The sequence below is a fragment of the Moschus berezovskii genome, chromosome 3, assembly GCF_049115385.1.
Source record: "Moschus berezovskii isolate FMDL1 chromosome 3, NW_MosBer_1.0, whole genome shotgun sequence".
NCBI classification, from domain to species: domain Eukaryota; kingdom Metazoa; phylum Chordata; class Mammalia; order Artiodactyla; family Moschidae; genus Moschus; species Moschus berezovskii.
This window is the reverse complement of record NC_142462.1, coordinates 115,898,821-115,924,490: the sequence shown is the minus strand read 5'-3', so window position 1 is coordinate 115,924,490 and position 25,670 is coordinate 115,898,821. Positions and strand designations below refer to the sequence as shown.

At 48.9% G+C, this 25,670-nt stretch overlaps 1 protein-coding gene across 2 annotated transcripts; it reads left to right on the top strand.

Moving 5' to 3' along the window:
- Positions 1-318: 318 nt before the first annotated feature.
- Positions 319-25,231, top strand: KEL (Kell metallo-endopeptidase (Kell blood group)). 2 transcript variants are annotated; one of them, XM_088832790.1, is made up of 19 exons: positions 334-396; positions 581-725; positions 986-1,162; positions 3,069-3,193; positions 3,499-3,645; positions 9,278-9,337; positions 9,431-9,619; positions 9,852-10,002; positions 10,554-10,632; positions 12,252-12,381; positions 20,618-20,728; positions 21,749-21,847; positions 22,086-22,163; positions 22,853-22,953; positions 23,097-23,207; positions 23,354-23,421; positions 23,645-23,814; positions 24,179-24,274; positions 24,985-25,231. In XM_088832790.1, exons 1-19 carry the CDS (start codon positions 349-351, stop codon positions 25,144-25,146), a joined length of 2,247 nt encoding a protein of 748 aa, XP_088688916.1. In that variant the 5' UTR covers positions 334-348; the 3' UTR covers positions 25,147-25,231. The 2 variants fall into 2 exon arrangements, with proteins under 2 accessions (XP_055276276.2, XP_088688916.1); XM_055420301.2 differs by lacking the exon at positions 10,554-10,632 and having other exon boundaries at positions 319-396; positions 9,852-10,000.
- The last annotated feature ends 439 nt before the right edge of the window (positions 25,232-25,670 follow it).

The window sequence follows — 25,670 nt, the reverse complement described above, 5'->3', positions numbered from 1 at the left end:
TGTGTTTGTGTGTGTGCGCGCATCCCCTGTCCCCCTCCAGAGAGGAGGGATGTGGGACTTGGAGAGTAGGAACCGGAGAGGAGAGGCAGGTGATGGGAGACGGAGGGAGGGGGGAACCTCAGGAAGAGAGGTTCATTCTGAAGCCCGCCTAGGAGCACTGCCCTGGGATGAACATACGTGTATGTGTGTGGGGGGGCGCAGCTAGCGGGGTAGCTGGGCAAGAGGTCTCAAAATGACCTGATATAACTCTCTGTGATGCGCCCCCTTCCTGAACCAGCTTCTCTGTCTGTCCTGCCTCCTCCTCATCCAGGTCAGGAGGGTGGACACAAACAGTCGGTGGGGAGAGCCATGCGGACTGAGCAAGCGAGTGGCTCGGGGACACGCAGGAGACGCGAGGTAAGTGCGCAGGGCAGCGTTCTGAAAGCCCTTCCAGCTCCCAGGGGATCAAAGAAGGCTGGATTGGGAGAAAAAGGGGTCAGGGGGCCCCGGCACCAACTAACTGTTCCTTCCTCCTTTCCCCTCCCTCCCCCATCCCAATTCTCTCCATCATGTGTTTTTTATTTCCTGGTTCTCGGCACAGAGATCTCCAGAAGAGGAGCCAATCCCTGCACAGGATGGATGGTGGCAAAAGACTTTGCGGGCGCTAAAGACCCTTCTGCTCTTCAGTATAATCCTTGGTGTTTCTCTGCTGCTTTGGGGCTACGTGTTTCAGGGCTGTGGTCCTTGTAAGCGAGATCCTAGATCCCCCCACAGCCCACTCTCCATCTACCCATCCATCCTCCCAAGACCCACCACGCATTCTGACCCCTGAGGGCCCCAGGTTCCCAGCCCTGTGCCCCATGAATCCCTCTCCTGCCCATCAGTCAGACCATTTCCTCCTCATCAGGGTCTCTGTCCCTTTCCTTAACCAGACACTTCTTTGCTTAGCCCCTTGGGGGGAGTCCTCATTGCTTCCTCTTTGGCAGCTCTGAGCTCTTCCCCACAGTCCCTTGCAAGACGCCTGTGTGTCAGGACCTCCTGGATCTCTACCTGGCCTCTGGGAACAGCAGCGTGGCCCCCTGCACTGATTTCTTTAGCTTCGCCTGTGGAAACACCAACAGGATCGGCAGTCCTTTTCAGGCTCTTGCAGAGGAGAACAAGCGCCGAGTTCGAAGAATCCTGGGTAAGGGAATCAGGATGGAAGGTTCTCTTGCTATAGGTGCCACGGAGCCTGGAATGATCACGAGCCTGTGTGGCTGGGGAACAGCCAGCTCCACCGGCTCCTCGGGAACTGCTAGGTTTGCTTCTCCATCGCCATACGTTTCATGGCAGATCCTGCCTCTCTTCCATCTCTTCTGGTCCCTCTCGTCCTCGTCTCTTTACCTGGTCCCTAGCCCCTCACCTTTCCCATCCATCCACAGGTATCTGTTATCTCCCTTAGATTTTCAGTTTCTATGCTGTGCCCGATGTCTTCCCGCGCTGGCGTCTCCGCAGCATCCATTGCACTGTAATCCTTCTCCCCATTGCCCTCATTCTCCAGCCTTCAAATCCTTCTTGTCCCCTAATGCTCCCCTGTGGGTGTTACCCTCTCACTCCCATCATTCCCCAGATCCCCGTTCTCATGCTATCTCCTGTCCTCCCTGAAACCTTAGACCATGGCGTGCCGGTTGAACTGGAAGGAAGCTGAAACTGGGGTGCCAGAGGTGGGTGACTGGAGACGATGGTGGGCGGAAAGAAGTGGCAGAGTGGGTGAGAAGTGATGGAGGGACTTTATCTGGTTGTGTGTAAAGGAGGGAATACAGAAGGACACAGAAGACATGCTGGAGGAAGGGGAGGACCGACTTAAAAACCCTGGGAGGAAGAAGATTTCTGTAGATGGCAGTTCTGTTGAAAAGAACCGAGAGGCGAACTGTGAGGGAGGAACCCAGGCCAGCCAGGAAGAAGGGTGATCCCAGGATGCTGGTGGATGATGAGGAGGACTGGGGAATGAGAATGCAACCAAGGAGGTGCGTTTTCTCTATAAGGGAGCCCAGAGAACCTGTTGACAGTATCAGTCAGAATTTGGAAGAAATAAATGCATCGCTTTGCCCTTCTTCTTTTGATGGGAAAGAGTGGAGGTGAGTGTTCCCCGCATAGCAGAGGGCCAGGCTTTCAGGTAAGGTACAGAGATAAAAAGAAAATGTACCCTGCAGACAGATTCTGTGGCCCACAATAGAACAAAAAGATATCAGGGGGCCTGAGTGAGTGGGGTTAGATAGGGTGGAGGGGTCCAGTGGTGTGTGTTTGGGTAACTGTCATGTGTGTGTTTGTTTCCTGGGATCAGAGAGAGGGGAGAGTCTGGACTAGGGGAGCCCGCACCGGTTTCTTGGCTTTGCCGAACACTTCCTCATGTTCTTCCGCTCCAGTCCCTTGCAAGTTCTCTGACTTCCCCGGTTTTTCTAACTCCTTCGTTCATCTCCCTCTCGCCTCGTTTCTGCTCTTTCTGCTTTTTCCATGCTCCAGTTATTCCGTCTCTTCCCCCACACCCTTGTCTGTTCCTCTTTATTGCCTTTCTTACATTTCTTTTCCTTTTATTCTTTTTCTCTTTTTTTTATGGTAGCCATTCCATTCGTCTTGTGGGATATGGGATCTATCTTACTCACACCCGCCGCCCTCAACCAAGGATTGAACCTGGGCCCTTGGCAGTGAGGATGCAGTCCTTACCAGGGAATTTCCTCACCTTTTCTTTATCTTCCTCTTTGTCTTTTCCATGTTTTTATTCTTCCAACAAATTGATCCAACTCATGACTTGCCTGGTGGTGCAGTGGTAGAGTCTGTCTCCCAAGGCAGGGAATGTACCTTCAATCCCTGGTTGGGGAACTAAGATCCCACATGCCATGGGGCAACTAAAGAAGCCTACACACCTCACGAACCCATCAGAGCAAAAAAGAAAAAAAGTTGCTCCCCTCATCCTCATCCCTGGGGTCCTCCCCTTCCCTCCTTTTCCCTGGGAATCCTCCCTTCCTTTCCTATAACCTTTCCATTTCCCACCGTCCCTGATTGTTTCCAAGCTGCCTCATTCCTTTCTTTCTGCCCCGCTTCCTTTCTAGAAACCCCAGGTTCCTGGCACCTGGCCCCTGGGGAGGAGAAAGCCTTTGGATTCTACAACTCCTGCATGAACACGGGTGCCATTGAGGCAGCAGGGGCCGGTCCCCTCAGACAGGTTATTGAGGAGGTGAGACTGGCGCATGTACTTTTCTGGATGCAGGAAGCACGCAAGACCAATGTGTGCTCGGGGCTGCCATTTTTCCTTCCCCATAGAGGATGGATCTCTTTCCTAGGGGTCTGGGAGGGAGGTGGACATGGCAATGACCTGTGGACATATCAAGACCTTGGCTGAAGGTAGGAAAAGGGGGACAAAGCTGGAGCCCTAGAAGGGGCAGGGGACTCAGGGTAGAAGTCAGGATGTAGCAATGGTGGTGAGGAATGTGTTCTGAGAGACTGTATCCCTGTGTTGAGCGCTGTTTCTTTTCTTCCCAGCTTGGTGGCTGGCCGATCTCCGGTAACCGGACTCCGTTAGATTTTAACCAAACTCTGAGCCTTCTGATGAGTCAATATGGTCACTTCCCATTCTTCAGAGCCTATTTGCAACCTCTTCCCACGCCTCCATACCTGCCAGTCATCCAGGTGAGGGATGTGCTGGCAAAAAGGCAGGCCTGCCTCAAATTTGTTTTTAGACCAAAAAATGTGCAATCCAGGAAAGTGACTTAACTTTGTTGCTGTTATTGGTCAGTTGCTACATCCTGTCTGATTCTTGGAGACCCCATGGACTGTAGCACGCCAAGCTTCCCTGTCCTTCACTATCTCCTGGAGCTTGCTCAAATTCATGTCCATTAAGTCAGTGACGCCATCCAACCATCTCATCCTCTGTCGTCCCCTTCTGCTGCCCTCAATCTTTCCCAGCATCAGGGTCTTTTCCAATGAGTCAGCTCTTCCCATCAGGTGGTCAAAGTATCAGAGCTTCAGCTTCAACACCATCCTTCCAATGAATATTCAGAGTTGATTTCCTTTAGGATTGACAGGTTTGATCTCCTTGCTGTCCAAGGGACTCTCAAGACTCATCAGCACTGCAATTCAAAAGGGTCAGTTCTTCAGCATTTGGCCTTCTTTATGGTCCAACTCTCACATCCCTACATGACTACTGGAAAAACCATACCTTTGACTATATGGACCTTTGTTGGCAAAGTGATGTCTCTCCTTTTTAATACACTGTCTAGGTTTGGCAGAGCTTTTCTTCCAAGGAGCATGTCTTTTAATTTTGTGGCTGTAGTCACTGTCCACAGTGATTTCGGAGCCCAAGAAAATAGAACCGGTCACTATTTCCACTTTTCCCCTTTCTATTTCCCATGAAGTGATGGGGTCAGATGCCATGATCTTAGTTTCTTGAATACTGATTTTAGGGCCAGCTTTTTTACTCTCCTCTTTTACCCTCACCAAGATGCTCTTTAGTTCCTCTTCACTTTCTGCTATTAGAGTGGTATCATCTGCATATCTGAGGTTGTTGATATTTCTCCCAGCAATCTTGATTTCAGCCTGTGATTCATCCAGTCCAGCATTTCTCATGATGTACTCTGCATATAAGTTAAATGAGCAGGGTGACGATATATAGCCTTGACATATTCCTTTCCCAATTTTGAACCAGTCAGTTGTTCCATGTAAGGCTCTGTTGCTTCTTGACTTGCATACAGATTTCTCAGGAGATAGGTTAGGTGGTCTGGTATTCCCATCTCTGAGAATTTTCCACAGTTAATTGTGATCCACACAGTCAAAGACTTTACCATAGTCAATGAATCAGAAGTAGATGTTTTTCTGGAATTCTCTTGCTTTCTCTATAATCCAATGAATATTGGCAATTTGATGTCTGATTTCTCTGCCTTTTCTAAATCCAGCTTGTACACCTGGAAGTTCTCTGTTCTTATACTGTTCAAGCCTAGCTTGAAGGATTTTGAGAATTACCTAGCTATCATGTGAAATAAGTGCAATTGTGCAGTAGTTTGAACATTCTTTGACATTGCCCTTCTTTGGGATTGGAATGAAAACACCTTTTCCAGTCCTGTGGCCACTGCTGAGTTTTCCAAATCTGCTGACACATTGAGGGCAGCACTTTAATGGCCTCATCTTTTAGGATTTTAAATAGCTCAGCTGGATTTCTATCACCTCCACTAGCTTTGTTGGTAGTAATGGTTTCTAAGACCTACCTGACTTCACATTCCCGGATGTCTGGCTCTAGGTGAGTGACCACACCATTACCTTTAGGGACATTAATTAATGTTGGAACCAGGGACTTGAAATGAGATTAGGGAAGAGGGCAGCAGGGCCAGTTCTGGGAAGACCGTTTTTCTGGTCTTCCTTGTTCCTTATCTGAATCATCCCTGAAACACTGGACTCGTTGCCCCTGTGGCCTGTACTGCTCTTCTCTTATTTACTTTTCAGTTTCCCCGGAGGGAGCTTTTTAAACCAAGAACTAATTATGCTATTGTCTCTGTTTAAATGCCTTAAATGGCTCACTGGGTCATCAGGATCCGCTTCTTAATCCTTGAGGAAGCCTTGCAAGTCTCCCTCTTACAGACTCCTCCAGCCTTATCTCCTCCTTATGCCCCAAGGCAAGCTCATGTGCTTATAGCTCCAAGGATAGTTCTCGGTTCTTCGGGTACATGGCTCCATTTGCCTGCAACACCACTCCTCAATTTGCACACTCAGCCTGGAAAATTCCTATTTTTCACATTTTGGTTTTGATGACCATCCCTTCCAGGATGTCTTCACTGTGCCCCCTGGCTGCAATGGAGGTGGGCCTCTCTGTTCTCCCATTTCACGTGCTCTCAGCCTTGAACCCTGTGTTGAAGACTAAACCCCTTAAGGACAGGCTCACACTTTATTAATCTCTCCTCCTCGGGACCTGGTGCAGGGCCAGGCAGCTAGAGGCCCACTCCAGGTGTTTGTTGAGTGGGTTAATAAATTAAAACTTTGGAGGCATCGGTATTGTGGGAGGCAGTGTGATGCTATATATTTGGTCCCTACTTTCCAAAATTCCACAAAATTACTCGAGCATGAATATACAAGAACTGATAAACCTTGTGAGGTATTCTCAAGTTCAGCTCTCAGGGTGTGCTGAGGAGTGTAACTGGTGGAGCCTTGGGAAATTAGTTAAGATCTGAAATGGTTAAGGAGAAGCTCAGAAGGGAGAATGGGGGCTGAGACCTGAAGCCTGGTTGATTCGCCTTGGTGACAGTGAAGCTAAAGGGACTTTTAAGGGCTGTAGGGAAGTCCTGAGATTAGGGAGGAGCCAGGAACAGTGTGACCCCTCTGCGGGTCAGCGAGGAGGCTGGTCTGTTGAATAGAGGATTTGGGGTTGGGGTGGGGTGAGGTGGGAGGCAAAAGTAAGGCTGAAGACATGAGGCTGAACCTGACTCTTCCCAGCCTACAACATCAGACCGAGGTGATAACTTTTGATATAATGGGGGGAGAAAGAGAGAGAGCTATGGAGGTGATGGTTTTACATAATGCCCAGGTAGAGTCAGCGGTTTTTGAGGTCAGCCTGGAGGTGCTGAGGAATCTAGTTGAGCAACCTTGATTCCAAATGGAGATGGAAATGGAAATTGGGGCCAGGAGGATGTAGACAGCTTCATCCTAGTGGTGACTGATGGTCCATGGTGATTCAAGGGGACCTGGTGACTGACTGCACATCAGTAAAAGAAGTGGAGAAATCAGAAAAGGACCCCACAGAGCTGGTTTGGTGTGCATGCAAGGAAGGCGGCTCCCGTTACCGTGAGACTAGATGGTCTCTGAGCGGAAATGCAGGTGGAGAAAATGACTTGAAGAGGGATACCCCAACGAGGTGGGGCCAGAGATGCGGCAGAAGGGCCAGGAAGTGGGAGTCAAACCAGTTCCACTGAGTCATAAAGAACAGGGGAGAGGCCACTTCAGGAGGGAGGCGTTATCTTTGATTCCAGAGACTTCTGAGCTCAGAAAAGTAAGGAATGAGGAGACACCACTGGAAACCTAGTTGTTGTTGTTCAGTCCCTAAGTCTTGTCTGACTCTTTGCGACCCCGTGAACTGCAGCACACCAGGCTTCCCTGTCCTTCCGCATCTTCCAGAGTTTGCTTAAACTCACGTCCATCGAGTCGATGAGGCCATCCAACCATCTCATCTTCTGTTGCCCCTTTCTTCTCCTGCCCTCAGTCTTTCCCAGCATCAGGGTCTTTTCCAATGAGTCGGCTCTTCCCATCAGATGGCCAGAGTATTAGAGCTTTAGCTTCAGCCCTAGTCCTTCCAGTGAATATGCAGGGTTGATTTCCTTTAGGATTGACTGGTTTGATTTTCTAGACATAACGTCAAAACATCATGAAAATGGATTCAGCTTGCATGGAGTTTGGAAGGAGGGAAGTTGAAGTAGACGCATAGATGACTTAGTTTTTTAAAGTTTGGACATGAAATGTGACACAAGAGTCAAGTGAAAGCTTTCTTCAAGACAGCAGAAAAGTTTATAGCTCCAGGTAGAAGTAGGGGATTGAAGTCAGATAAGACAAGCCACAAACATGGGAGGAAAAATCTTCAAGACAGAGATAAGGACACACCAGTGCCAGACCTAGGGCGAGGCACATGAGGGAGTGGGCTATTTTCCTTGGGTGCAGAATTTGAGAGGGGACTAAAAACTCACTAATCAAATAGTATTTCCATAAATACTTTTTAAAATGTCAAAATGCAAAACCCACGATGAACAGAATATCACATTTTTGTTCACTGTGAATTAAAAAAAATTTTTTTTCTTCCCATAATGGATCAAAACTCTATTGCAGACTTTTGGGGAGATATCTATGATTTTTAAAAAATGATCAAAAATACATTGTGGATTTTAGGGGGAAATGCATGATGAGCAAAGTTTTACTGTTACATTCTGTATGTTTTTTTTTAAAGCATTAATTTAGATTTTAGAGATTTCAATGAAAATATGATTGATCTTGATTACTGAGTTTTCAGTACCTCTCTTTTTTTATGGAGCATAACTGCTTTACAATGTTGCATTAATTTCTGCTGTACAACAAAGTGAATCAGCTGAATGTATACATATATCCCCTCCCCCTTGAGCCTCCCTCCCACAGCCCCCATCCCACTCCTATAGGTCATCACGGAGCACTGAGATGAGCTCTCTGTGCTATACAGCAGGTGCCCAATAGCTATCTATATTACGCATGGTAGTGTATTTATGTCAATCCCAGTCTCTCCATTTGCCCCATCCTCCCCTTCCCCCACCCCCACTGCTATCCACATGTCCATTCTCTATGTCTGTGTTTCTGTTCCTGCCCTGAAAACAGATTCGTCTGCAACAGTTTTCTAGATTCCATATATATGTGTTCTTTCAGTTCAGTTCAGTTCAGTCGCTCAGTCGTGTCCGACTCTTTGCGACCCCATGAATCACAGCACGCCAGGCCTCCCTGTCCATCACCAACTCCCAGAGTTCACTCAAACTCATGTCCATCGAGTCGGTGATGCCATCCAGCCATCTCATTCTCTGTCGTCCCCGTCTCTTCCCGCCCCCAATCCCTCCCAGCATCAGAGTCTTTTCCAGTGAGTCAACTCGTCACATGAGGTGCCCAAAGTATTGGAGTTTCAGCTTTAGCATCAGTCCTTCCAATGAACACCCAGGACTGATCTCCTCTAGGACGGACTGGTTGGATCTCCTTGCAGTCCAAGGGACTCTCTCTCAAGAGTCTTCTCCAGCACCACAGTTCAAAAGCATCAAGATGATATTTTTTTTTCTTTCTGATTTACTTCACTCTATATGACAGACTCTAGGTCCATCTACATCACTACAGATGACCCAATTCCATTCCTTTCTCGTGGCTGAGTAATATGCCATTGTATATACGTACCACAACTTCTTTATCCATTCCTCTGTGGATGGACACTTAGCTTGCTTCCATGTCCTGGCTATTTGCACCCAATATGGACATCTCATGCCATTTATCCTAGACCTGGCTCTGGCACAGACAACAGTTCCCTACAGGACAGGGGTTATTATGCTTCTCTCTTGCTGAGCACCCCAAAGTGGTTGAAATACCCTCTTTGTACATTTGCATGTTGGTACTCTTCCCCTTGTCCCTTAGCCCCAGTCTCTCTCTTTTCTGGCTTTCCCACTCCTCCTCTTGGCCCCCTGCAGTCCATTTCCTGCGTCTCCCTTCCTGGTCCATCCCCATAGCCCCACACCTGGCCTCTCCTTCCTCCACATTCCCCACTTGTCTCAGCCTCTCTTGTGTCCAGATAGACCAGCCAGAGTTTGACGTTCTCCTCAAGCAAAAACAGGAACCGAACTATGCCCAGGTAAGATGGTGCCGCAGACCAAGGTCCTAACCTCTGACGCTGGAGAAAGGCAGGGGTCAATGGTGGCTGTGACTGACGTTGCCTCTCCGCCAGATCCTGCGGGAATACCTGACCTACCTGAATCGCCTGGTAACCTTGCTTGGAGGAGACCCAAGCCAAGTGCAAGAGCACGCCTCCTTTTCCATCTTCATTAACTCACAGCTGAACCAGATCCTGAGGCCTGGGGAGCAGCAGCGGGCCCAGGGCAAGGTCTTCGAGATGGTCACAATTGACCAGCTGCAGGTGCCTCGAGCCAGGGACTGGGGGAAGATGGGCATGAGGGTCTCGCTCCCAAACTTTCTTGATCTTCGTGTCTTCTTTCTCTTCACTTCCTTAATTCTTAGTCCACCCCCTAACTTTCCTGACTCCATCCTTTCCTCAACCACCCCCTTCCCAATCCCTCTTCTGTCCTGAGGGAGGGGAAGCCCCTCTCTTTTCCTGTCCCCCCTCAACCTCTGTCTCTCTCTCCTTTAAGAGAGTGGCCCCTGCCATCGACTGGTTGTCCTGCTTGCAAGCGACGTTCGCACCGATGTCCCTGAGCCCTTCTTATCGCGTTGCAGTCCATGACCTGGAGTATTTGAAAAATATGTCACAGCTGCTTGAGAAGGAGCTGTTGAAGCACAGGTTTGCCCCACGTCGGGGGTGGTGATGGAAAGAAGGTCTGAGGACCTGGAGGTCTCAGAGACAAAGGACACTGGAGGAGGCAGGCTAGTAAGGGCCTTGCAGGGAGATGGGAGCGATCCAGGGCCGTGTGAGGTCAGGGAGGGGGTGGGATGGACAGCCTAGGAGGGCATAGAGGGAACAGGAAGAGGGGCTTGGAGGGCATGGGTAGGGAAAACACACATGAAATGAGGGATCCAGGTAACTAACAAGACACAGGGTGTGCTGAATGGAGCAGAGGACAGTTGCTGCATTTGTGTCTTGTCAGCAGCTGAGGGGTGTGGGCGGGAGAAGGAGGCATATGGAGGAGTTGGTGGAAGAGACGAAGGCTGGGGAAAGCTGGGGAAAGGCTGCTCCTCAGCTGCATTCAAGGATTCTGGGCCCCTTGTGGGAAAGATCAGGGAAGTCTTGATGGACCCTGAAGGTCGGGAGAGGGAGAGTGAGGCTCCATGTTGGGCTCACTGATGGCCCTGAGACTATGTGGCCACCCCTTGGATACAGTGGCTTCCTCCCGGGACCTTGGGTTCAAATCCCTTCTTCATAGTAACTCAGTGGCAGCAACACCTAGAAGTTCCTTCAGAGGGAAGCAAACAACCGTTCACACGGGTGCGAACAGGTCTGTGTGAGGACAAAAGTCAAACCCAGTGAGAGAGTTGCCAGCAGGGCAGAGAAAGGTCCTGGGTCCCAGCTTTGGTGGTCTTAGAAAATGCCTCTTCAGAGTAGCTGAGGTGTCTTGGTTGTGGAAGAATTTGAATCCGTTTCATTAAATCAAAGTCCAGCCTTCTCCCCACGGTGACTTGAGAGGTCTCCCTCTTCATTTGGTCCTTTCTTCTGTCATTCTCCACCGCCAAGCCAACCCACATCAAGCAAGTGTTAATGTTAGTCACTGAGTCACGTCTAACTCTTTGTGACCCCATGGGCCATAGCCCACCAAGGCTCCTCTGTCCATGGGATTCTCCAGACAAGAATACTGCGGTGGGTAGCCATTTCCTGCTCCAGAGGATCTTCCTGACCCAGGGATCAAACCCAGGTCTGCTGCATTACAGGTGAATTCTTTATCATCTGAGCTACCAGGATAGAAAAACTCTTCTTAAAATAGACAAAAGTTTTGAACAGTGGTTGCCAGGGGCTGAAGGGTGGAGAAATAGAGAAAGGTTGGTGAAAGGGTGCCAACTTTCAGTTATAAGATGAACACTCTCAAGATCCAGTGTATTGGGTAGGTCAAAAAGTTTGTTCTGGTATTTCTGTAAGATCTTATGGGAAAGACTGAGGGCAAGAGGGGAAGGGGCGACAGAGGATGAGATGGTTGGATGGCATCATTCATTCAGTGGACATGACTTTGAGCAGACTCTGGGAGATAGTGATGGACAGGGAGCCTGGCGTGCTGCAGTCCATGGGGCCACAAAGAGTCGGACATGGCTGAGCAACTGAACAACAACACTATGGCAAAACCTGAACGAACCTTCTGGCCAACCCAACATAATAGGCCGACCACAGCTGATAGCGTGTTACAGGCAGAGCTCATCTGATTTTGCGTTGCTGTATTTCACTTTGTAGATTCTGTTTTTGCTTTTGTTGTTGCTTGTTGTTTTTTTTTTTTTTTTAACAAATTAAAGGTTTGTGGCAACCCTGTGTCAAGCAAGTCTGGGGGCACCATTTTTCCAATAGCGTTTGCTGGCTTCACGTCTCTGGGCCACATTTGGGTGATTCTCGTGATATCTCACCCTTTTTCAGTATTATTTTAATGGCTAAAGTGATCTGTGGTCCATGAGCTTTGATGTTACTATCCCAATCATTTTGGAATTTTTTTTTTTTTTAGCAATGAAGTGTTTTCAAATTAGGGTAAATAAGAAAAAAGAAAAGCTCTTCTTGACATGTTGACATGTTGAGTAGTTATTCTCTATAACTAAGGTTTCCCTCATAGCTCAGATGGTAAAGAATCTGCCTGCAGTGCAGGAGACCTGGGTTCGATCCCTGGGTCAGGAAGATTCCCTGGAGAAGGAAATGGCAACCCATTCCAGTAACCTTGCCTGGAGAATCCCATGGCCAGAGGACCCTGGTGGGCTGCAGTCCATGGGGTTCACAAAGAGTTTGGCACAACTGAGCGTGAGTTAGTTGGGCACAACTAACACACTCACACCCGTACAAAGGGAGGGTTTTCTGGTGGCTTTCCCAGAGCCTGGGGGTATATCGTTGGTCTCTTTTCTTTCCACAGGGACTTCCTGCAAAGCCACATGATCTTCGGGCTGGTGAGGACACTTTCTCCAGCCCTGGACAGTCAGTTCCAAGAGGCACGCAGATTGCTGAGCCAGAAAGTGGGGGAGCTGACAGGACGCCCACCCATGGTGAGGAGAGCAGGGGAGGAATTCCCCCAGGTGGGGTGTTAATGGAGCATCTGCCATCTTGGGGGACACATGTGGACATAGCTCCCTAGGGAAGGGGCGTGGGAACTAGATGCCCCCCAACATCTGGGCCTTCCGCAGAAGCCCTCAGTGCTTACACTGAGGGCTGGGATGCCAGGAAGCAGACCCTTGGGCACATGTCTGGCTACCTCCAGGGCCTTTTATTGAGTATTAAAATCTAGATAGAAAGCTCTAAGCTGATCAAGAACTGCTTTTCCTTTGTCATGACCCCTAGACTATTTGCCGGGTTATCTTGAGCACTGTGACTTGAAGAGCTGGACATACAGGCTAGGGATCACTAGAGTGAGACGCGGTGCGGTGGGCAGGAGCCTTCGCTCTGTCTAGGAGGTTCCAGTATTATGTGTCCAGAAGTGCTTCATCAAGAACTCATCACTGATATCCCTGGGGTCTGTCGACTGCTCTGTGGGCTTCGTGGTGCCGATTCTGATATATCAGAGGACGGGGCTGTGTACCAAACGCGCTCCACTAACCAAAGTCCACTCTGACTGTACTCAGAACTGTGAACTTTGAAATCCTAGGTGGACACATCCCAATGTAAGAGGAAGCATCTAGAACATTAGATGCCCTCCAGTCTCTGTGAAGCTTCAGGGCGATCTGGTTCCTCACTGGGTTTCTTTTCTTAGTGACTCGTGGATCATTTCTCTTCCTTGGAGGAATTCGTGGCTTTGGCAAATCTGAACTATCTATAGAATTTGAAGAAGGGATTTGTAAACACGGGGACTGGAATGTAGTTATTGCCTATGTACACTTTAAACTGTGCTAAGCATTTTTCTAAGCCCTTTAAATATAGGAGTTGATTTGATTCTCACAGCAGTTCCATGAGGAGGACAGACCATGCTGTCCCTGTTTTATTGGTAGATAAACTGAGACCCAAAAGTTAAGGGTCTCACTCAAGGTGGTATAGCTGCTAGGTTGTTAGAGCTAGTATTTGAATTCTGGCTTCAGCATCTGTGTGCTTAATCATTGCAAAAATCAAAGAAACAAAAAACCACAAAACACAAAACAAAAAAATTCCCTAGGATATTCTCTCAGGTGGGCTAGTCCCCAAGAGCCTTCTGCCCAGTCTTTCTCTTGACTCAGATGAGACAGAGCCCCAAGCCCTCGTAGTTGGGGTTGCTAGAAAATCCCTGGCAACAAACAACTTCTTGTAAATTCCAGAACCATGGCCTGGTAGTGCTTTTTGAAGGGTGTAAGAATGCCAGTATTGACATCCACACTTAAAAAATTTCGAAGACTTGTGAATTTCTAAAGTCATCACCCTTTATACACACATATATCCTTTATATATATTATATAATCCTTATCTCTCTCCATTTGTTGTTGTTTAGTTGGTAAGTCATGTCTGACTTTTGCGACCCCATGGACTGTAGCCAGCCAGGCTCCTCTGTCCATGGTATTTCCAATGTAAGAATGCTGGAGTGGGTTGCCATTACCTTCTCCAAGGGATCTTCCTGACCTATGGATCAAACCCATATCACCTGCACTGAACAGGCAAACTCTTTACCACTGAGCCACCAGGGAAGCTTTTAGGATGTGTAGTTGTCCTTGGACTTAAAAGCTGAGTCAGACTCTACCAACAGATAGTTCTGTGAATTGGTGAAGCCCTTTCCCTGGTCTGGAATGGCACCAAATATGATGCATAATAATAATAGCTGAAATATGTTGAGTAGTTAGTCTATGTCAGGCAGTGTTTATTTTATTTACTACTCTCAGAAATGCTCTGAGGTCCTCAAAAGGACAAGTAACTTTCCCAAGACCAAACACCTCATAAGTGAAGAAATAGACTCCAAAACAGGTCTGCCTGACCTGTGAGGTCACATTTTAACCACAGACTGCAGGGTTGAGAAATAGTGGGTGGTAACAAAAAATGCTGTGGCGAATTCTTTCTATAAAGATAAAGATAGTAAATATTTTTAGCTTAGTGGTCTGTGTGAGCTGTGTAACAGCCACTCATCTCTGTCCTTGTAACATAAGAGCAATCATATGCTCAGTAAATGAATGGATGTAGCTGTGTTCTAAGAAAGGTCTTGTTTAGATGCTCTCAGAATTCCCAAGAGGGAGAGATCAGGGTTTAAATGGTCAGTGAGATAGCTGAGCAGGAGGTAGGATGTAAGGAAGCAGTGTCTAGGGAGAGGAAAGGGTTTTCCGGGAAAGGAAAGACTGTCATCTCACTGCGACAAGGGAAGGCTAGTTGAGGCTTGGTGCAGTGTGAGGGACCCTCTTGGTGGCTCTGGCTGAGAAGAGGTGACAGGGCTTGCTGGGAGGCTGTCCTGCTTGCCTGGGGGGTTGAGAATCAGCCTGGAATCCAGTGCAACTGAAGCAGAGAAAGCAAATAGAGTAAGAATAGGGAGGAAATCAGTGCTTCCCCGGGTGGCTCAGTTGGCTAAAGAATCCGCCTGCAATACAGAAGACATGGGTTCGATCCCTGGGTCAGGAAGATCCCTTGGAGGAGGGCATGGCAACCCACTCCAGTATTCTTGCCTGGAGAATCCCATGGACAGAGGAACCTGGGAGGTTACAGTCCATGGGGTCGCAAAAAGTCAGACATGAGTGAAGCGACTAAGCATTGGAAGTGGGGAGGGATGTGGAGGTAAGTGGGGGAGGAGGAAATCAGAGAGGGGAGGAAGGGATTACACCAGGCCCTGGCTGGTCACTGTAAGGTCTTGGGTTTTTCTCTGCATGTAACAGGGGCCTGTAGAAGGATTTAACTGTTTTATGTTTTAAAAGAACATATTCTGTAGGTAAGCAGCTGTCTCCTGATGGATGTTTGGTGTGAGATGGGGAGTGGAGTCAAAGACACCGCAGAGCTTTTGACCTTAATTGGGCCAAAATGTGTGTTTCTATCCAATGGTCATGAATAACAGATGTCTCACCATGTTCTTCTGAATGAATTCCAATTTGTAATGCTCTTATTCAGAGGACTGTCAGGTCTCATCTGACCATATTTTGTTTATTAATTTTGGGTATATGTAGTCATTGACAATGGCTGTTAATTAAGCTTTTCTCTTATTAAACTTGAGAAGCTGAGTTTGGGAAATTAAAAGCAGAACTTCACATTTGTGTTTGTTAAGGGTAAACTCTTTATGTTTTGTGTTTACTCAGGGGATTTTAGCCTTTGTTTCAGTGATCTGTGATTTTTGCCCTGGGTCATTTCTGGTTTTATTTACTAAGTGTTCATCTAGATTACTGGTAAGATTCTGCAGAGGAAAGAGTATTGATTCAGGTTATTGAAGAGTAGTCAGCAATCCATTTATGCAACAAATATTAATTGAGTCACTATTATATGCCAGATACTTCTCTAGACTCTGCATTCTTCATGAACAAAATAGATAGAAATCTCTGTCCTCAAATGCTTCTATTCTAATGGAGACAGAAAGACCATAAGCTAAATAAAATACATTGGATGGTATTGAAAAAAAGTGAAAGTGTTAGTCGCTCAGTCACGTCGCATTCTTTGCAACCCCATAGACTTGCCCGCCAGGCTCCTCCATCCATGGAATTCTCCAGGCAAGAATACTGGAGAGGATAGCAATTCCCTTCTCCAGGGTATCCCGACTCAGGATTCAAACTCAGGTCTCCTGCATGGCACACAGATTCTTTACCATCTGAGCCACCAGGGGATGGTATTAAGTGTTATGAAAAAATAAAAAAGGAAGGAGGGCGAGAGATACCTATTGTGGACATGTTACAGTGTTCAGTGGGGCAGTCAGGGAAGCTCATACTCAATTGGAGACATTAATCACTGACGTTCCCTTCTGGGTCAGCCAGTTCAGAATCCACTCAAACAACACTGTTATTTAACATGGATTTCTCCATCGATTTCACAAGGCCCTAACTTACGGTTCTACCAGATGGTATCTTGAAAACAAGAGAGCACCGACAGAACGGAGTAGAACTTTAGAATTCACAGAGCGTGTTCTGTGTGGCATTTCCCGTGTTCTCCCAAGCAGCTCTGTGAGCTAGGCAGAACAGGCATTAGGCTCCTATATACGGCTTGTGTAATTGAAGTGCGAGGGTGTAAGTTATTATAGTCATTCACAGTTAGTAAATGCTGAATTCTCCATGCGGAGGGAAAACCGCCGTGATCCTGGAGGATGAATCTGGCTCATGGGTGTGTTTTGCTGGACTCTAAAGATTTTTACAAACTTTTAATGAATGGCTGACTTTCAAAAATTAGGTGATGACACACGAAGAGAGTTCCAGCCCTTTTGGTTGTTGCTTTCAACGTGAGTGCTGAAATTAGCCTTCTCCCAGGGCAACAAGTGACTGGAACTGAGGGATGCAGCCAGTAGGCCTGGATATGGGTTTGCCATCACCCCTCCTGGTCCTGGGGTGCTGATGTTGGGCTGCTTCTGTCATTCATGGTACCTCATGGCCCCTATTTGAGTTTGTGACTCTCGATCTACTGTTCATTCTAATTTAGTGGCCCTTTAAAAATGATGACATTTATTTTTAGTGTTGTAAATATATTTATTCATACAGTCACATTGCTTTTAAAAACTATTTTATATTGAACTATAGCTGACTAACACTGCTGTGGTAGTTCCAGGTGAACAGCGAAGGGACTCAGTCATATATATACAGGTATCCATTCTCCCCCAAACCCTCCTCCCATCCAGGCTGCCACACAGCACTGTTCAGAGTTTCCTGTTCTATACAGTAGGTTCTTGTTGCTCAGTCGTGTCCAATTCTTTGCAGCCCTGTGGACTGTGGCCTGCCAGGGTCCTCTGTCCAGGGGATTCTCCAGGCAAAGATACTGGAGTGAGTTGCCGTTTCCTCTTCCAGGGGATCTTCCCGACTGAGGGATCAAACCCATGGGTTGAATCCACGCCTCCTGTGACTCCTGCATTGGCAGGCAGATTCTTTACTACTAAGCCACCTGGGAAGCCCTAGGTCCTTGTTGGTTACCCCGAAACTGATGACATTTGAAAATAATTTTGACATTATTCATCCCCAGTTATCCTACACTGGCCCTCAGAGTGTCAGTCACTCAGCCGTGTCCCGAATCCTGCAGTAGGTTGCCATTTCCTTTTCCAGGTAATCTTCCAGACCCAGGGATTGAGCCTGGGTCTCCCGCATTGCTGGTAGAGTCTTTACTGTCTGAGTCACCGGTGAAGCTGCCAGGGGCCCCAGAAGTTACACTTTATTTTCCAAGTGTTCAAAAACAGTCGGTTTAATGATTCATTGTAGAGTTGTGTTTCCAAATGCGCACTAAGGGTTCCTGGCTCACCTGCAATCTCTAAAATCTACTTTCCTCTTACTGAAAATTGCACAGAAACCCGCTTCCCTCCAGACTCTTGGAGTTTTTCTTGATTTCTGTCATGTTTGTCATTACTCATGGTTCAAAGGTTATATCTGCAAATATTTTTCTTTTTTTTTTAAATTTAGTTTATTCAAGTGGAGCTGATTTAGAGTGTTTTTTAATTTCTGCTGTACAGCAAACTGAGTTAGTTTTATATATATAATTTATAGAGCACGTTCTGGGTAGTATTTCCCCTGTTCTCCCAAGCAGCTCTGTGTGTATATATATATACACACACACATTGTTTTTCATATCCTTTTCCATTATAGCTTATCACAAGATATTAAATATAATTCCCTATGCTCTACAGTAGGACCTTGTTTATATACTCTCTATATAATAGTTTGCATCTGCTAATCTTGAACTCCCAATCCATTTCTTCCCTACTCCCGTCCCTACAATTTTTTGTGTGTTTCTTGATCTATTGAGCCTCATTATCTTGAATTTGAAGTTATTTCTTCCTTTATATTTTAACAGTGGTTTTTTTCTCTTTCTCTACAATTAATACTGTATACTCTATCATCTCATGTCTCGAGAGATAACTCAGATACTGATAACCCCCAGCAGATGAATACATAACCTGTCAACCTCCACCCCTGAGACTTAACATTCATTTATAGATCCTGGAAGTTACTCTCCTGCATATAGAACATACGACTCAGCACAGTTGTGACCAGAAGAGTCGCAGAGTGGCACAGGGACAGCAGTGGCACAGGTGGTCTCCATATGCTTCAGGAACCAAGTCAGGGTCTACCACGGCTCAGGCTATGGACCCTACCATGGAGCTGACAAAGGCTGCTAAGGGCAAATTTCAGCAAAAGGGATCAGGAAATAACTCAAGAACCAGGAGGGGCAGTCAGGGCAGGCAGATCCACCTTATCAAGCTCAAGGCTCATGTGCTCGCTGCTGTCCTGGATGCAGCCCTCCACCCGTTTCAGCTGTCTGCTGAGAAGCAGTCTCAGAACTGAGCTTGTCCTCAGGAGGCTGCAGGAGATGAACCCAAAGGTGGCCAGCAGAGTCTGCACCTGTCCCCGGCATTGCTGTCAGACCCAGGGGCCTTTCTATTTGTTGTTCATGTTTGTGAGTTTCAGAGCACCAACTAATACAGTATCAAAAGTGTCTGAGTCCCTCCTCACCAGGAGAAGGTCCTTAATAGACTTCATGGTGAGGGGGCAGACAGGAACACGGAGACGTGGGCAACTGGGTCTGGAGCAACCTCCAAAACGGTAACTGTTCTAATAGGCAGGCTCAGGAGTGTCTTCAACAACAACAGTACTGGCTTTCCTTTCCCTTTCTGCTTCCATGGGAAGCCCCATAAGCAATCTCCAATCTTGGGACCAGAATGTATGGTGGCAGCCTATGTCATTTTCCTGCCAGGAGGCCCCGGGGGGTAAAGAAGTAACAGGAACGAAGTCTTGTGACTTCATGCCACTCAACCCAAATTAGCATATTGATATGCTTTTCCTAAGTCCCTGCTCAGCCCTCCTTACTCTCGCTTCCCTGCGCCATTTGTCTCTCGCCTGCCCTGCGCCATCTCTTCAACACCATCCACACCAGCAGCTTTCTCTTGTTCCTTATTCTTTCCATCCTGCTGTGTAAAACCACCCTGATTGCCAAAGTCCTCTTTGAGTTTTTGTCTCTCTGTTTCTCCACCTTTGAAGATGTCCATCATCTCATCCTATATTTTTTTTAAAAAAATATTTATTTTATTTATTTGACTGTGTCGGATCTTAGTTGCAGCACACGGGATCTTCGTTGCATCGTGTGGGATCTCTAGTTGTGGCACTTGGACTCTCTAGCTGCGGTGTGGGCTCCAGAGCACGCAAGCTCAGTGTTTGTGGTGTGGACTTCATTGCTCTGTGACATGCGGGCTCTTAGTTCCCCAACCAGGAATCGAACCCCCGTCCCCGTCCCCTGCATTGCAAGGCAGAGATTCTTAATCACTGGACCACCGGGGAAGCCCCTCATCCTATATTCTTTTCCCTGATTTGGCAGAAAGCTCCTTATCTCTCCGAATTGCATATATTTAGTCTTTTCTTTTTTCCTCTTCTCCTACCAAGCAATATGGTATCTAAAACTCAATTTCACTCTGATAACTTTCTTCTTTATAAGAGAAGGTCTTACCATTTGAAGAGTGGGGGAGGAAGGCAGGAGGCGGGGAAAAATTTCCTTCTTCAATTCCTAGTTTAGGTAAAGAAGCTTGGGAGGAGGGGTGCCTTCACTGGGATACCTGAGCCATGCACATGGTGGGAGGGGTGTGTGGTGGGCAGGGACGAGGTGGCAAACAGACCTGCCAAAGTGAGAGGGCTGGCTCTGTGTGTGTGTATTAGTGGCTCAGTTGCATCTGACTCGTTGCGACCCCATGGACTATAACCTACCAGGCTCCTCTGTCCATGAAATTCTCCAGGCAAGAATACTGCAGTGGGTTGCCATTTCCTTCTCCAGGTGATCTTCCTGATCCAAGGATCAAGCCAGGGGTCTTCTGCATTGCAGGCTGATGCTTTACCGTCTGAGCTACTGGGGTTGAATCTAGTCCTGTCCTTCCCAGGAGCCCTTTAGTTATCCAGAAGGATGCTTCCCAGAGGCCTTGCTTTCAGATTCAATAGGCAATAAACAAGGATAGTTTGCCCAGCCCAGGCCATGACTAATGCTGGAGAAGTTCTGAGCCCCTTTGCGCTAAGCAGCAAACCCCCATGTGTGTCACCAAAAGGGTTTATAGACCAAAGGGAGACAGACCCAGGAAGTCCAGAAAAGAGAATGTCCCCTGGGGGAGAGGGTCTAGGCAAGACTGGCCCGGAAAAGTGGATGAGGAAGAATCCTTGACAGGAGACGCTCATTCCAGCTTTGTCTCTGCAGCCGGTCCATCCTCGCTGGATGATGTGTGTGGAGAAGACAGAAGCCTTCTTCGAGCCCACGCTGGCCACCTTGTTCATCCGGGAGACTTTCAGACCCAGCACCCAAAGTGCTGTACGTGAGGGCTCCTCTTCAGCCGACGTCCCCCCACCCCTTCCCACCCAACCCATCTTCTCGACTTTGCCCTTCTTGATGGTTTCCGTGGTCAGAGAACCAGGCAGTTAGAGAATCCAGAGAGGGACACGCCGCACCCCTGGAGTCTGCACAGTTTCGCTCCGAGACACAGAGTCCGCGCGGCACACACTAACCTGAACAAGCCACCGGCTTTACTGCTCATGTGTTTCTTCAACCATAAAATGAGAAAACTGAGCTCCGTGACCTCTAAGCCTACTCCTTGTCTGTCTATGATCTTTGAACGGCTTGTGAAACGACATAAGAGTGGCATGCTGTCGCTGTAAGAAGCACCCAAAGTAACTACTGAATACTTTGCCGTGGCTACCATGTGCGTGGTACTCTTGCAAGCGATTTGTACTAACTGCTTTAATTCCTGGTATCGCAGAGGGGTTAACTGATCTGCCCAAGACCACACAGCTACCCCAAATAGTGGAGTCAGGGTTTGAACTCAGGTTGCCGACGCTGTCATCTATTTTCCTCCATCTAGACAGGAAATGCACAGGATGGTAGACGGCGGAGAAAGTGATAACTCCACAGTCAGGGTGCATGACTGGGACGGCTTTAGCTTGTTGGGAAGCCACTGAACCCAGGAAAATGGGGAGAGGAAATGCCGGCCTTCAGAAAGATGGCGTGAGGAGGGCTCTTGAGAGCAGAGAAGGGGATGGTGGTTCTCTTCCTCCCCAAACTTTCTGAATGGATTGCCTGGCCGAAAAGATGGTGTCTCCCCTGCAGCCTGAGGTCTCCCCACAGAAAGGAACTGTCTCCCCCGTCAGTTCTATCTCCACAGCTCTCTGTGCCCTGAGTTTTTGCTCACCTAGCAGATACCACTTCCTCTGAGGTCTTCCTCTTCCCGGTAGCTCCTCAGGGCTGAGGCCCCTTCCTGGGGGGCTGGCGGGCAGGACCCAGGACTGAGACTGATCCTGATCCTGTTTTCTTCTCCCTGCGCCCTCCTGTCTGCAGGCCACGGAATTATTCACTGCCATCAAGGATACCTTCATCACTCACCTTCATACGGTTCCCTGGATGGATGGAGAGACCCAGGCAGAGGCCCAGGACAAGGTAAGGCCAGGGGAAAGAGACAGCGTGGAGATGTGCAGTGGGTGTCAGCGGAGTGTGGGATCAGGAAAGCACAGTGACTGGGGGAGGTGCTCAGGGCACGAGGCAAGTGTAACCACCAACACGCCGCAAGGACATCCTGGTGACACTACGAGAGGAGGGGACAGGGCAGTGAACAGGAGAAAGTCCTTACGATAGACCCAAGGTCGCTAGAGTCCTCTCCCTTCACGTCCCTTCCCAGCTTACCCAACTGCAGGTGAAGATGGGGCCCTCGGAATGGGCCCTGAAGCCAGACCCGGCCAGACAGGACTACGACGACGTGAGTCCCTGCCCTTGCCAGGTCCTTTCTAATTCTCAGCTTCCTCATCCTCTGCGCTATCTGAGTAGCAGGCAGTCGTTTTCCCTGGTTGACCCTAACCCACCCCTTCCCTGCCCTGGTGCTGACTGGGCTTGATAGGCGAGCAGCCACACACTGGGGCTTCCCTGGTGGCTCAGTGGTAAAGAACCTTCCTACCAATGCAGGAAACATAAGAGACACCGGTTCGATCCCTGGGTGGGGAAGATCCCCTGGAGGAGGGCATGGCAACCCACTCCAGTATTCTTGCCTGGGGAATCCCATGGACAGAGGAGCCTGGTGGGTTATAAAGTCTGTAGGGTCACAAAGAGTCAGACACGACTGAAGCGACTTAGCACACACAGCCACACTGTAGGCTTTGCCAGCAGAAGAACAGAACCTTTTTAGGTAATGGTGAGTGTGTCTGCACACTCACAGCCATGCATCTGTATGACTTGCTTGAGTGTGTGTGTGTGTGTGTGTGTGTGTGTGCTGATACACGTGAAGCAGGTTTGCAGCAACACATGGTGGTGTCCTGGCGCTCGCTTTCCGCTGTTGTGGGGATGTCTCTGTGTCAGGGCTTATCTGTCTGGTTCAGACAACCACATCAGGGTGTATCAGTGTGCGTCTACATTTGTCTCCATGTATTTGAGTCACGTCCTGGCTCCTCCCAGGTACAACTTGGACCCAGCTTCCTCCAGACCTTCCTGAGTTGCATCCGCTCCCGCCAAGCCAGAGTCATCCAGGGGTTCTTGCAGCCTTTCTCCAATCACAGGTATGAAAGCCAGGGAGATACAGACACCACATCCCAGAGACAGCTGTCCACAATTCCCAGGAAAGAAACAGAGGTTCAGGGGGACAGCAGGAAGGACTGCAGGTAAATGATGGAGCTGGAGTTCAGGTGTGCTCTTCCCACAGGTGGCAGGTGCCCCCCTGGGGCCTCAAGGCATACTATTCAATACCTGACCACGTGATGGTCTTTCCAGCCGGACTCCTCCAACCCCCATTTTTCCACCCTGGCTACCCCAGGTATGGGCCATTCTCTGAGGTGGGCAGGAAGTCTCCTGAGAGTCATGGACCAGTGTTATGATGAATGATAGACAGACTTGTGGTTGGAGACCTGGGGCCAAGCCTTGGAAGGATTCTGAGGGTCAGATGAGCCCTTGTCTCCCTAGAGCAGTGAATTTTGGTGCCGCTGGCAGCATCATGGCCCGCGAGCTGTTGCACATCTTTAACCAGATCTGTGAGTAGCAGCAGGCCACTGGCAGGTGGGGCCATTGGGAAGGCGGGTGAGGTCCCCAAAGTTGACCCAGAGGAGGAGGCAGGGAGGCCGTGCCAGGGCTCCAGGTGGGTGTGTCCTGGAGCTTCTGCAGCTCTACCAGGAGCCAGCGCGGTTTGCAGAAGTCCCGCGTCTTCACCCCAGCATCATGCCTCACCATTCCCCCTGTTTGCCCCATTTCCAACAGTACTCCCTGGGGGCTGCCCGGCCTGTGACACCCATGCCTTGCAGAAGGCGCTGCTGTGCCTGGAACGCCTCTACTCTGCCTTTCCATCACCCAAGGGAACCTCCTTGGATGCCTCCAGCACGCTCCTGGAAGATGCTGCAGACACCGGGGCACTGGCCATCGCGCTGAAGGTAACACATCCCAAGGGCTGGAATCTAGTTTTACCAGCAGAACAGACAGCCTGTCACCAGCGTTTCCTTCCACCATCCCTCATGCAAACATGGCAAAGCTTTCTGCCCTTCACATCCCTACTGAACAGCTGGCAACTTGAGGACTCCACCCCCTCCCCCACCCACTCCACAAGCCCTCTTTTCGAGGATATCCATAGGTCTTACAGCAAGGATGTTTTCTCCTGGCTCAGATCAGTGTGTCAGGACTGAACTTTGGAAGAAGGACCAGGAGCTGGTTTTGGATATTGTACATAGGGCATCAGACTTCCAGTTGGGTACGGGTCTGGAACCTAAGGGCAACTTTCCATCCCACCCCCATATCCAGGCATACAAAAAGAGGCTAGTACTGTTCCGTGGGGAAACCATCCTGCCCAGCCTAGACCTGAGCCCCAGGCAACTCTTCTTCCGAAGCTATGCCCAGGTAAGCTGCCAACATCTCCCACCAGGGCTTAATCCACATCAAATTAATATCCTCCCGTTAATGCTCAGAGAATCCCTCCTGCCTGAAACATCTCCCCGCAACGTCCCCAACCCTCTGCTGCACAAATCCACACTGTCACCCTTTCACACATGTGCCCTGGGGACCATCCTTCATCCTACTATAAATTCTTCTACTGAGTCTAGCACTCCCTTCAAAAAAAAAGGAAAAAAAAAATAAACTTCATTCCTAAATTCCTTCTTGAGATGAGACCAACTTTTGTCTTCTGTCATTTCTTCTAGAAATACAGACCCTTTCCAAAAGAGCCTTAACAGACGATCCACTGATCATATTCCTCCTTGGAGACCCCACCCCTAGGTGGGGTCCCCACCCAACATACCCCTCCCCAGTGCCAGGTATTCCCTCACAAGACACTGTCCCCAGTTCCCCAGGACACTTGAAGACCCCCACAGGGTTCTCACAACAGCCCCGCCTCTAGGGCGCTTGTAAACGGTATGACACAGCCCCACCCTCCCCAGATACCCGCTGCCAGTTTCCGTGACCTCCAAGTGGCACACATCTTCTTTCTCCCGAGGCCCTTGGAGCACTGCTGTCCCGCTTGTCTTTGTCCGCTCCCTTGTCATCGCCTGGTCCCCAGGTCTGCTGTCTCCTGCTGTTCTCCTCACCCTGTGTGGACCTCTTTTTCTCCCCAGGTGATGTGTAGGGACCCCAGCACCCAGGATCCTCAGGACATTCACAGCCCTCCTACCCTGCGAGTCCACGGGCCCCTAAGCGACAGTCCGGCCTTCACCAGACACTTCCGCTGTCCCGAGGGGGCCCTCCTGAACCCCTCCAGCCGCTGCCAACTCTGGTAACCTGGCCGGCTCCCAAAGAGATCTCAGTACAGGTGCATCGGCATCTCTGCGCCCCATCCTTGGAATCAGGACAACACCTCCTCTGCCCTTCCATTCCAAAAATAAAAGCTGGCCCTTGGCTTCTGCCTGTCTCTTAAGAACACTTTCCTGCTATGCCTTGTGCCTAGAAGTCAGAAAAAATGAGAGAAGGCCAAGCAGAGTTCCATGCACGTGAGCTAAAGAAGCAATCACTGAGCTGAAGGTTGGTGGGCCAAAGGTTGCGCAACTAAGCAAACTGGTTAGAAACAGATTGAAGCTGCCCCCAGTTGTTTACAGGAATTGATTGTTGTTACTTTTATTGTTGCTGCCTCCTCTTCCTGGTCTGTTGAATAGAGCCAGGAGAGGCTAGGGGCGAGAAGGGCAGGGGTCTGCTGTCTCAGCTCTTGGAGATGGCACTCAGAGCATGGGGAGGCAGGTGGGCAGTGGCTGTGGACGGCCCACAGGCCAGCAAGGGGTCTCTCTGATGCTGCGAGAGGGAAAGGGCC

Bases quoted from the DNA above. Each gene is read 5' to 3' on its own strand.
- KEL (XM_088832790.1), top strand. From the start codon at position 349: ATGCGGACTGAGCAAGCGAGTGGCTCGGGGACACGCAGGAGACGCGAG. The intron at 20,729-21,748 runs GTACGTGAGGGC...TCCTGTCTGCAG, and splicing joins GACCCAGCACCCAAAGTGCT to GCCACGGAATTATTCACTGC. The intron at 21,848-22,085 runs GTAAGGCCAGGG...GTCCCTTCCCAG, and splicing joins AGGCAGAGGCCCAGGACAAG to CTTACCCAACTGCAGGTGAA.